The sequence below is a fragment of the Phocoena sinus genome, chromosome 1, assembly GCF_008692025.1.
Source record: "Phocoena sinus isolate mPhoSin1 chromosome 1, mPhoSin1.pri, whole genome shotgun sequence".
Lineage (NCBI taxonomy): Eukaryota > Metazoa > Chordata > Mammalia > Artiodactyla > Phocoenidae > Phocoena > Phocoena sinus.
Window position 1 is genome coordinate 48,238,559 of NC_045763.1, and position 13,118 is coordinate 48,251,676.

Here is a 13,118-nt window from a genome sequence, read left to right on the forward strand (position 1 = left end):
TAGTGGTAGCTTGTGGCTTACAAAACATCTTCATCTACATTATTTCATTTCATTTTCCCATCACAAATGAGGTAGAATCAGGATGGGCGTGGGGATGGTATAATCAGGTGTGGATTATTATTCTCACTTTACACATGAGACTCCTGAGCCCAGAGACTAACTTCCTGTTATCAGCAGGGCCTCAGAGCACAGAACTTAAGGAGCCCTCCCTCCAGGTTCTGCAAGAGCAGGGCGGGCACCTGAGTGACTGTCTCTTTGTATTTTGCCCTCCGGGTACCTTGCTGAGTTCCATACCCATCTCAGCCCTGCTTATGAGGCCTGCTTCCTGGCTAATAAGTCCAAGGCTAGAGTTCAGTGTTAGTGTCCTGTCGATTTCTTTGATAAACACCCAACACCCACTGCATCTTCGGACTGTCTCTCTGTCTCTCTGGAGAGTTACATGGCTCAGCCTCTAAAAAGTCACCCCATGAACTGATCCTATTACATGGCTGACGAGGACTGTTTGGTCTGGAACCCTAGAACACAGATACCTTGGAAACATAGTCTGAACATAGATCCTTTTCTGTTTTTCGTGGTTCCAATTTGCATGGTTCTTTTTTCCTTCATTTTTTTATCTTCGTCTTCATGTTTCAGGCTGAAATGTGAAGAGATACCAGGGAAAAAGTGAAAGCGAGAGTATTTTGATGATAGCGTGCCCCTAACCCTTTTTTTTTTTTTTTAAAGATGAGGGGACCAGAATCAAGTCAAACATAGAACATTTTCCCTGAGTTCTGCCTGCTCCAATCAATGCCAGAGTGAATTCCTGCTTAAAATCTCTTAATAACTTCCATTGCCTGATGGATAAAATATCAGCCCCCACCTTTCTTTCCAACCCCGTCTCCGTCTGCACCTTCTATCCACGTTTATTGTAGTCTACACTCTCCTAATACCCCAATCCTTCCACCCCATTTTGAGCAACTCTCCCTTCGTATTTGCTATTTCCCTTGTCAGTCATGCCTTCCACACTTTTACACTGACTGAGAAACACAGTACCCTTTCCAATCTGTCTAAATCAGCTTACCTCTGAGAAGCTTTGCTTGATTCTCCCAAGCAGCCATACCCTTTAATCTGTTCCCCTAACACGCTTGTCCCTCTATCTTGTATTAAACTGTAGTGTCTATGGATCTGTTTCCAGTTCCTCCACTTTCCCTTGTCAACTAACTAAAAATCAGAGCTCTGTTATGTTATCTGTATCCCCAGCACTAATGCTGTGTAACTTGTGGTAGCAAAGTGATCCCAGCCAGTATTCCTTCATAAGAGGCATGACTGCCATGCACCAGTAATATGGACACCAGCCACAGTGGAAGAGCAGAGGAGGGAGTCGAGGTGGAGAGTTTAGTGAAAAAGCTGGAAGCTGGGACAGAACACTGAGGAGCATCAGCCTCCACGTGAGAACTTCTGGTTTCTGGCATCAGAGTGAAGTAGACAGTCCTACAACCACATTCACATGGAAAGCAGAGACAGAAGAGCCCTCAAAGAAAACCATGAGGGCTTCCTTGGTGGCGCAGTGGTTGAGAGTCCGCCTGCCAATGCAGGGGACGCAGGTTCGTGCCCTGGTCCGGGAAGATCCCACATGCCGCGGAGCGGCTGGGCCCGTTGAGCCATGGCCGCTGAGCCTGAGCGTCCGGAGCCTGTGCTCCACAACGGGAGAGGCCACAACAGTGAGAGGCCCGCATACCGCAAAAAAAAAAAAAAAAAAAAGAAAACCAGAAGAGGTGGTCGTGAAGGAAGGAGAAACACCGGGAGAGAGTGCTGTTCCAAAGACAACGGGAAGAGTTTTAAGGAGTTTCACTCATCCATTCATCCAATGACTGATGACTCTTATCCACCATTAAGGCCACTAGTTCTAGAACATATATTAGAACAGGGCTTTGTAGGCAGGGCTGGGTTCCAGCCCTCACTCTGTCTCTTTTCCAAAAGCCTAAGATGAACTTTTCTAAAAATCAAATTTTTTCAGAATGGATATATATATATATATATATATATATATATAAAACTGTCAAATTACATTAATATGTGACTCCTAGGAATGCTAGGGGAGAGGAGTACATTACTTCTGCTTTAAAACTCTTTCGTGGTTTCCACCGACCTATAGGATAAGGTCTAAATCTGTGCCATCAAGACAGTGGCCACTGTCCACATGTGGCTATTGAACACTTGAAATGTGTCTGGTCCAAACTGAGCTGTAAGCGGGACTTCCCTGGTAGCGCAGTGGTTAAGAATCTGCCTGCCAATGCAGGGGACACGGGTTTGAGCCCTGCTTGGGAAGATCCCACATGCTGCGGAGCAACTCAGCCTGTGGGCCACAACTACTGAGCCTGAGCTCTAGAGCCCACAAGCCCACAACTACCGAAGCATGCGCACCTAGATCCCGTGCTCCGCAACAAGAGAAGCCACCGCAATGAGAAGCTCACGCACTGCACCAAAGAGTAGCCCCCGATCAACGCAGCTAGAGAAAGCCCGTGCACAGCAACGAAGACCCAAAGCAGCCAAAAATAAATTCATTAAAAAAAAATTGAGCTGTAAGTATAAAACATATCTGGATCCTGAAGACTTGGTATGAAAAAAAGGATCTAAAATATTTCATTAGTAACTTTTGTGTTGATTACATGTTGAAATGATAATGTTTGGGATCTAAAATAAAATACATTATAAAATTCATTTCACTTTTTTTTTTTTTTGCTTTTTAAAGATGGCTACTAGAAAAAATTAAGTGACATATGTGGTTTGCATTACATTTCTATTGGACAGGGTTGCTCTGAATTTAATTAGGGAGCCCAGGCCCTCCTGGATCCAGCTCTGCATATGACCCCGGCCTCATTCCTGCTGTTCCCACACCGCACTTTGTGCTCAAGCATCATCCAGCTCTTTGTGGATCCCTGCACTGGCCTCACGGTTCAACACTATGTCTTTGTTCCCACTTGTCCTTTACCTGGGGCATGCCTTCTGCCATTTTCACCTGGCCAGTCCCTACATGTTTTCATGATTCAGCTCAGTTGTCACCTCTTGAAGGAAGCATGCCTGGTGCCTCACCTCTGTGTTTTCACAACTGCCTTAGCAGTGATTATATGATATTGTAATTTCCTACTTACGTGGTCATCTTCCCTCCAAGGGACCCCCTCATCCCAACCACTCTGGTCTCCACTCTCATCTTTGCACTAAGCATTAGAGATATATTCTATTCATTTCTGAACCTCAGAGTCTAGCAGTGTCTGAACGGAGAAAAAGCTCAATAAATATTGAACTAAATAGGTAATCATCTGACACGTTTTCTCCTATGAGCCCAGCACCATGCCAGGTGCTACAAGGTAATCGCAGGGGTCATGAATTTAGGGTCAGGCAAGAACTCAAGGAGAGAGATGAAGCAGGGTTTCCCCCCCATGATTCAGCTCGTGTGTTTTTAGCCTCAGCCAGAAAATGTGATACTTGCTCCACCAGAGCTCATGGACCATGTTTATTTTAATGCATTAAAAAGATGCAGACATAGAGAAGGACTTGAGGTCACAGGGAGGGGGAAGGGGAGGCTGGGACGAAGTGAGAGAGTAGCATGGACATATATACACTACCAAATGTAAATCAGATAGCTAGTGGGAAGCAGTGCCATAGCACAGGGAGATCAGCTCAGTGCTTTGTGACCACCTAGAGGGGTGGGATAGGGAGAGTGGGAGGGAGACGCAAGAGGGAGGGGATATGGAACATATGTATATGTCTAACTTATTCACTTTGTTATACAGCAGAAACTAACACACATTGTAAAATAATATACTCCAATAAAGATGCTAAAACAAAATTAAAAAAAAAAAACCTCCAGGGAGAGAGAGAGAGAGAGAGAGGAGAGAGCGAGAGGACTCTGAAGAGTCAGGTAAAAGCACTGTTATGTGCCAAGGCCCTGACTCTGGACCAAGAATGAGAAAAATGGGCCCCTGCCCACAAGGAGCACACAGACAAGAAGGGGAGGGGAGAGTGAGGATGAACTGAATCTTAGGCAAACAAACGATATACGTGACATTAGTGCAAACGTGTGTGTGCCTTACAGCAGTACTGCAGGGCAGGGACTGACTACTTCTCTCTGAGGAGGGGAATTAGGAAGGCTTCTTACAGGAGGGGACATCTGATGGTTAGTAGAAGTCTGCCAGATCATTAAGTTGGGGTGAATGAATTAAAAGAGCAAAGGCAAAGAGGCCTGAAGCAGCATGGTGCATTTGGAAACTGTAAATTCTTTGGGATCCATGTGATTGCTATATGCCTGTTTGACTGTGTCTCTCCCGCCGGGGAACCCCTGAGGGTAGTGGCTAGGTCTCTGTCACTGCTCCAGCCCTAGTGGTAGCAGATGGGCCAGCACGTTGGGGACTCAGCAAGCCTCTGCTGAGTGAGCGCAATGTGCTGGAACAAGATGAACCGTGAAAGGCCAGGCAGGACCTCTGAGCACCGTTTCTGCACCAGGCACCTTGAAAGGTGCTAGGGGTGTTGAACCAGGTCAGGCACTGGAAACAGCTGGCCCATTAAGGAAAACCAGTGCAGTGCAGAGTGTCAGCAGCTGACTCATGCTTTTCCTTTGGACGATTAAAACTCACCTAAGGGCTTCCCTGGTGGCGCAGTGGTTGAGAGTCCGCCTGCCGATGCAGGGGACACGGGTTCGTGCCCGGTCCGGGAAGATCCCACGTTGCCGCGGAGCAGCTGGGCCCGTGAGCCATGGCTGCTGGGCCTGCGCGTCCAGAGCCTGTGCTCCGCAGCAGGAGAGGCCACAGCAGTGAAAGGCCCGCGTACCGCAAAAAAAAAAAAAAAAAAAAAAACTCACCTAAGTCCTTGATGGAGGAAAACTCTTCCAAGGCTGAAAGTAAAGAGGAAACGGTCATTTTCAGAAACCCTACCCAAGTCAAACCCCAACCAGGCCTCTGTTTGTTTGGTTACAGATCATTAGAGACCTGACGGCCAGTGAGGTCTCAGTACAGAGCAAAGGTAGACACTGACAACAGAACACTCCATGAACTGCCAGTGTAACTGAAGATCAATCGAAAAGAAAACCAGGCGTTTCTGTAGTTACGGTGCGTGCCAGCGGGAACGTGTAATTTGACTTAGAAAAATAAACTGTTCTCTGCACACCTTTCCAGGAATGCATCTGTAGAATAAGAACTTTTTAAATCTTATGAGCAAACAGGACATGTGCGATATTGCACAATGTTCCAGTGGGCAAAATCGGTACAGGCAAGTGTGCAAGCCATGCTGGGAATTCCCCGTTCCTGATCACGTACCACCTGATCATAATTCAGCTCTCACGTTATCTAGACTTGGTGCCAATTAAAATTATGTCCCAATGACCATAACATAGCTCCTCATTTAGTCAGTTGTCACATATCTGATGCCATTCCCTATCTGGATTCTAGCCAAGCACCTGAAGAGAACAGGAAATATCAAAGCATCCAAAATGCTTGCCACAAAGTCCAGGCCCAAGAGCTCATATACCCTCCTTTGAGGAGAGCCTCACAGCTTTCATTCAGGGATGACGGGCTCTCATTTTCCCATATAATCCTAGCAGATGGATGACAGCACTGGTAGAAAGACAAGTCAGACAGACCTTGCTTTGTATCTTTGCTATATTATTTATAGGTTATTTAACCTCTCTGAGCCTGAGTTCTCGTCTGTAAAATGCAAGCAGGGATACCAGCTCACAGGTGACTGGGACACACACACACAGGCACAAGTGCCTGTCCCCAAACAGGGACTCGGTGTGTGCTCAGACCACATGAAAGACTCACTGCTGGACACAAGAGGCTGACAGGAGAAGGAAATAATAATTGATAGAGATAAGAAAACAACTACAGCAAACAGACCGTGGTGGTTTGGTGTGAGGGCAACTGGCTCTGAACACCTCTGAGGGCCAAGAGCATCTCACAAGAAAAGCTATGAACAGTGCCCTTTCAGCCCCTTATGTTCCAGGGGACTCCAAGTCATAGAGAAAGGGTGAAATCAGATTCCAGCCACGGAGCTCAAAAACACCGAGATGAAACGTAATGCATATCTGAAGGCTGAAAGATTAAAAAAAAATACTTTCATGCTTTTTTATTTTGAATGAGATAAAATTTGGTCATTTGGAAAGTTCCCTTGTGCAGAGAAGTTTATTATTTGCTGATACTGCCAGCTAAGTGAAGCATCTTAATGGACTGTTTCTGCTTTCGTTAATAGGAATAATAATCATTTATAGTTTCCTATCTATAAAGTGTATCACAAATGAACAATCCTTTCCAGTAAGCATTAGAACCATGAAGCAGAAAGATGAAGGACCGCAACTAAATGTACCCAGTGATCAAGGAGTAGTATCCTTAACTGTCCCAGTTAAAACATTAGGTAAGTGCCTACTGTGTACCATGTGCTGTACTAGGTGCTCATCTACTTTGTCTGGCTTAGTTCTTCTCAGCAATTCAGTGAAACAAGTATTGGTCCCTCATTATTGAGCCTCTACTACTGCAGATTAGGTAACTACAAGGCATATACTTCCTGCCCTCATGGGGAACGCACCGTTTTAGAGAAGACAGCTGTAGCTCAGAGAGGTAAAATGCCTGGGATAGATTCCAGCACTTCCTATTAAACTGTTTTACCTGAATTTACCCTCTTTTCATTCTCACAATGACTTCTGGTGGGGATGCTTCTATGACCACTATTTTACACATGAGGAAAGGGAGGTTCAGGGTCACACAGACAGGAGCCGGGATCAAAGCCCATGATTCTGCTTGGGCCCTAAATCAAGTTGCTAGCACTGTGCCCACCAGAAGCCCAGAAAATATGCCTTCAGGAGTCTGGTCATTCGTGTGAAAGCACAGGAGCTCTTCTCTCTGAAGGGACAGTTATTACAGGCCCAGTTGGTGCTGGCCACCCTAGATAAGGGGCCAGGAATGGATTAGGACCACCTTCTCCCATCCTAACACATTTTCTGTCTCTGATCTTATAGGGCCTCAGGCTTCAGAATCTTAGCAGCTAGAGTCTGGAAAATCCCCCCAAATCAGGGGAAAACCCACAACAAAGACCATCCCTCCCTCATGAAAGAAACTACTTCAGAATCAACTCTGCACACTTGCTTTAGTTATGAAGCTGATAAGAGAAGAAACAATACCTTTTGGAGTTCTTCAATTCTGACTCATAAGTTGCTAAATAAACATGAAAAAATTATTTCAAGGCAGTTCCTTATAGTACCCATTTCTTATACAATATGCAGGATTTAAAGCAATTATAGAAGGTGGCAGAGTTCAGTTTTCTCAACCTTCAGAACAATCTGCCTATGGGAGACTTGTCCACGTGGTTTGGGAAATTCTCAGGTCATCGATCACGGTATCATGTCTGGGGATTTCTAGGATGGAATGTACAGTGAATTTGTTTCAAAAACATTTGAAACAATTTTCAGTTCCTTTTTGTTAAGCAGATTCATACTCTACGATGAAGAGAAAGTACTACAATTTAGTGGTAGCAATCAGAAGGCAAACTTGAAAGGAAAGGGAAAGGAAAAAGGCCAACAAAAGTCCAAATCCCACTCAACAAGATAAACTCCACAGCACGCCTAAAAGTGCTTTGGCTCCCTGAGCGTTTTGTTTCCTTAGTACAGCTTGGAAAGAGGAGACTGACCACCAACTAAGGCTTGAATACCTTTTGATTTTTTTCAAAGGTTTCATGGATTTTATTTAATGACGAAGCCAAATTTAACCATTAACAAATACAAGTAGTAGCAAGAACTTGGGTCACAGACTAGTCCTGCCACTTCCTACCTGTGGAAGTGCAGACAAATTACTTCATTTCTTCGAATCTCAGATTGCTCATCTGTGAAATGGGGACAACTGGAACCTGCCTCCCAGAGTTCATGGGGAGATTAAAGGAAATGATGTAGGTCACGTATAACTAGCAGAACACCAGACGTTGTATAGAAAGTGACATGTTTTTTGATAAAATTGCTAATTTAATTTTTCTTTGCTTATAACTCATCTATAAAAGTTTTCCCCCCTACTTTTAATGAATATGCATGCATAATAAACAGGACTTCCCTAGTTCCTTTTCTCTTTCTGCTGCTAGAGTCCTAAAGCTTTAGTTTACAGAACTGACCAAAGAGTAACATGCATTTCTTAGCCATTATTATTTCTACACATAAAATCCATTAATAAAGTAAATGAAAATCACAGTTTTTCTTTAGGGGACTATGTGCATGTAATTGTTGACACAGGGACCTAAAATTCTGTGTGGAGGATTAATAACATGTACTTCAGCTTTCGGTAACTGTACACTCTTTATTTTCACCAGTTTCTGAATCAACACATTTTATTCTGCTATTACGTGCTTTAAAACCATTTAAGAATACCTGTTTATAATGCAGTCTGCCTCATCCTTTTCAAGCATAAATTTATTTTCCAATTTTAAAAATGATAATCTCCTTCTCTCTCCCTCCCCCTACTTATTTACTGTTCTGTATTTTTGAAAGAATTAACAAATCATGAACTCTTTGCTTCTACCTGCTACCTGGTGGGGAGGGAGATACTATTCTGTCCTAGAAATGGGAAAACCAAGGCTCAGAGAGGACTTGTTCAATACTTACTAAGGCTAATAAACAAAGATAATCCACACACAATTAATAATGCATTCATAATTTGATACTGTTTTTTAGCACAGTGGACGTTCTCCCAATAGTAAGTATTGCCATCAAAACCTGCTCCCAACGTAGGAATATAAAGTACAAATATCACATCCCCAGGGGGTCAGGAAAGGACTAGGAATTATAATATAAGAGGAGGATGTAACCCAAAGCGTTAGAGCCCCTCACTTACTTTCCACAGGGAGTATATAACTCTTTCCACTGAATATCTTTGTCCCAGCTGGGAGAAAAAGGACAAATATCAGAAGATGGTCCTCAGCAAACCTCCCAACTGCAGTATCCTATCATGTTCATGTCCTCCAGGCCTCAGCTCTTTTTTTCCATTTACTAACTCTCTGTGTGACTTTGGAAAAGTCCCTTCACCTGTTTTATACCAGGAGGTGGGACAATTATTACTAATATTATAAAGACAATAATAAAAAATAGCTAACTATTTTATAAAAATCACTACTAAGATTCTGATTTACCAATGAGGAATAGACACCAGAGAAAGGAAGCAACTTGCCCAGCTTCGCTCAATAGGAAATGGCTTTCAAACTTTCTTCTAGCCATGGAATCATTCATTTAAACGCAATATTACAGGAGCATAAACAGAACTTCTCTGGAAGTTATCCCCGAGGGTCTCCAGGACCCCCTTAGGACAGCCTTTGGTCCTAGGAAGCACAGTCCTGAAAGGCACTGGTCTAGATGAGCTCTGAGGACAATTCTGCAGAGCTTCCAGACAAGCCTAAAATCTGCTTACACATCACCAAGTTCGTGTACGAAAAGGTGAAGCTTCAGAAAGGCATCTATGCCGAAGCCATGCACTCTGAGGTGATGGCCTTTCTGATTTCTGCGGCATTGTTTAAGGGACAGACTCACCCAAAAGTGATGTCAAAGCCTCTTTCTCCTTCCCTTCCTTTCACCCTCATTCTCCTTTGTCCCAGAAAGGTAGTATTTAGATTCCTCACCATTTGCAGGCAGAGGAAGGAAGAAAACCCATTTTAAGCTAATTTTTTTTTATAAGATGTGAGACTTACATTGAGGTTTATTTAATTTTTTTTACCTATGGATATCCAATTGCTCCAACACCATTTGATAAAAGGCTATCTTTCCTCCATTGAATTGCTTTACAATTTTGTTAAAAAACCAAAATCAGTTGGGCATATTTGTGTAGGTCTTAATTCTGGGTTCTCATTTTGTTCTATGGTTCTATGTGTTTCTCTCCGCCAATACCACACAGTTTGGTTACAGAAGCTATAATTCTTAAAATTAGGTAGTCTGATACCTCCCCCACTTTTTCTTCTCCAAAAACTGTTTTAAGCTATTCTAGTTTCTTTGTCTTTCCATGCACATTTTAGGATAATATTGTCTATATCTATAAAAGAATCTTGCTGGGATTTTACTAGAAATTGCATTAGACCTGTATATCAACTTGGGGAGAATTAATATTTTTACTATATTCAGTCTGCCAATACATAAATGTAGCGTAAATGTTTCTCCATTTATTTAGATTTTTCTTTGATTTCATCAGCATTTTGTAGTTTTTAAACATTTAACTCCTTATACATGTTTTGTTAGGTTTTAGTCTAAGCATTTATCTTTTTTGAGTGATTGTAAATGGTATTACATTTTTTTCATTTTTAGTGTTCAATTGGTAGTGTATAGAAACCACAATTGATTTTTTAATGTTTATTTTGTATACTGTGACCTTGCTGAATTCATTTATCAGTTCTAGAAGGTTTTCCTTTTTTTTTTTGTAAATTCCTTGAGATACCCTACTTAGACAATCATGTCATCTGCAAATAATGACTGTTCCTTTCTTTTTTGATCTGTATTCCTTTATTTCCTTTTCTTGCCTTATTGCACTCACTAGAACTTCCAGCACTACATTGAATAGGAGTGGTGAAAGTGGACATCCTTGCCTGGTTCCCAATCTTAGGGGTAAAGTATTCAGAGTTGTATCATTAAGTATCATGCAGACATTTTGTAAATGTTCTTATCTAGTTTAGGAAGTTCCCCTCTATTCTTATTTTTCTGAGAGTTTTTTTTATCATGAATTGGTGTTGAATTTGTCAACCACTTTTCCTGCATTGATTGACGTGTTTGTGTGATTTTTTTTCTTCTTTAGCTTGTCAATATGGCAGATTTAATTGATTGATTTTTGAGTACTGAACCAACTTTACAATGAATAAACCACACTTAGTCGTGGTATATAATTATTTTTCTATCTTGATGAAATCTATTTGCTAACATTTTGTTAAGGATTTTTATGACTATACTCATGAAGGATATTGATCTGCAGTTTTCTTCTTTTGTACTGATATCTGGGTTTGGTATCAGGTTAATGCTAGCTTCTACTTCTATTTTTCAGAAGAGATTGTGTAGAATTGGTATTAATTTTTCTTTAAACATTTGGTAGAATTCTCCACCAAAATTACCTAGGACTGAGATCACTTTTTTATGTTTTTAAATTATGCATTCAATTTTTAAAATAATTACAGGGCTATTCAAATGATTTATATTGGGTGAGTTGTGTTTTTTGGGGAATTGTTCAGTATTTATCTAAGTTGTCAAAATTTACATGTATACAGTTGTGCATAATATTCACTTATCCTTTTGACATCTGCAGGGTTTGTAATGATATCTCTGTTTTGCTCTTAATATTGTTAATTTGTGTCTTCTTTGTTTCTTTGTCAGTCTTACTAGAGGTTTGTTAATTGTATTGCTCTTTCCAAAGAACACACTTTTGATTTCATTGATTTTCTCTATTGTTTTTCTGTTTTCAAGTTTATTTTAGTTTCTTTATTGCTTCTTCCTTTATACTTGCTTTGGATTTATTTTGCTCCTCTTTTACTATGTTATTGAGGTAGGATTTTAGATTTGAGGCTTTTCCTATTTTTCATATAAGAATTTAGGGCTAAAATTTCCCTCTCAGCATTGCTTTAGCTGTGTTCCACGATTTTGGGTATGTTGTATTTTCATTTTCATTTAGTTCAAATGTATGTTTTGATTTCCCTTGAGACTTACTTTTTGATCCACGTTTAGAAGTGTTGTTTTGTTTCTGAGTGTTTGGAGAATTTTCTGTTACCTTTCAGTTCTTGATTTCTAGTTTGATTATATTGTGGTCTGAAAGCATACTCTGCATAATTTCAATTCTTTTAAATTTTTTAAGCTTTGTTTCATGGCCCAGAATATGGTCTATCTTGGAATATGTTTATGGTCTCTTGAAAAGTATGTGTATTCTGCTCTTGTGTGTTCTATTGATGTCAATTAGATCCTACTGGTTGATAGTGTTGTTGAATTCTACTGTATTCTTACTGATTATTTGTCTAGGTGTTTTGTCAATTGTGGAGAGAGGAATATTAAGTCTCAAACTATAATAGTCTATTTGTCTATTCTTTTTTCAGTTTTTGCTTCAACATATTTAGCAGCTCTGGAATTTCATGTGTATACATTTAGGATTGCTAAGTCTTGTTATTGCTCCCAACACAGCTTTGCTGATACCACAGGGAGAGGATGGTTGCCTTTACTACTGGGTGTTTGTGAAAGTCCTGACTCTCCACGAGGTCTGCTCTGACACCAACCCAACAGGGAGGGAAGGGATGCCTTGTATTTCTGGGTGGAGGGCTGAGTCCATGCTCCCCATATGGTCTTCACTGGCTATCACTGTAAGTAGAGTTTTGTTACCCTGGCAGGGATAAAAGTCCCAGCTCTCTACTTGGCCTTCTCTGAAAACACCTCAGTGGAGGGGCTGGGGTGCATCATTGTAGCTTGATGAGGTGGATGTCCAGACTCCCCACTCAGCATTGGCTGGTGGTGGTGGGGCCAGTTTTGTTTTGTTTTGTGTTACATTCAGCTGGGGGAGAACAGTTGTTGTCTAGAGGCTTTCTGCCTTTCTAGGCTCCCCTTTTCCTGGTCCTTTGGTCAGAAAGAGCAGGCTTCTGTTGGAGCTGTTTTGTCTGTGCCCATTGGTGTTTCTGGGTTGGCAGCTACTTCAGCTCCAAGTCTGGGATATAAGAAGCAAGAAGAAAACCCAAGGATCTCACCACTTATCCTTGTTGGGTCCAGAGGTCCCTAGCTGGTCTACCTTCTTCTTTCTACCTTTTCAGAGTGTTCTAGTTTTCTTATGTTTGAATATAAAAATACTATATATATATACATATATATACGTATATATATGTATATATATACACATACACACACACACACACATATATAGTGTGTATATATAGTGTATATATGTATATACTATATATATATATAAAACTTTTTATATAGAATATCCAGGGGTTTTAGTTGTACTTAGCAGGGGGACCAGGGAAAAGTACATCTGCGCCATCATCTCAGAGCAGAGTTCGCTTGACTTTAAATGTATTACCTTCTCAAACATACAGAACAATTACACAAAGGAGACATTATACCAATTTGGTAGATGAAGAAACTGAGGTTCATATATCATTCAACCAGT

General features: G+C 41.3%; 1 protein-coding gene across 1 annotated transcript in view; it reads right to left on the reverse strand.

Annotated features, from left to right (window-relative positions):
* Positions 1-13,118, reverse strand: part of FYB2 (FYN binding protein 2) — a 92,339-nt gene that overhangs the window by 43,455 nt on the left and 35,766 nt on the right. Inside the window, 2 exon segments of the mRNA XM_032639130.1 lie at positions 531-596; positions 598-634. Of these exon segments, the coding sequence (XP_032495021.1) occupies positions 531-596; positions 598-634 (103 nt within the window).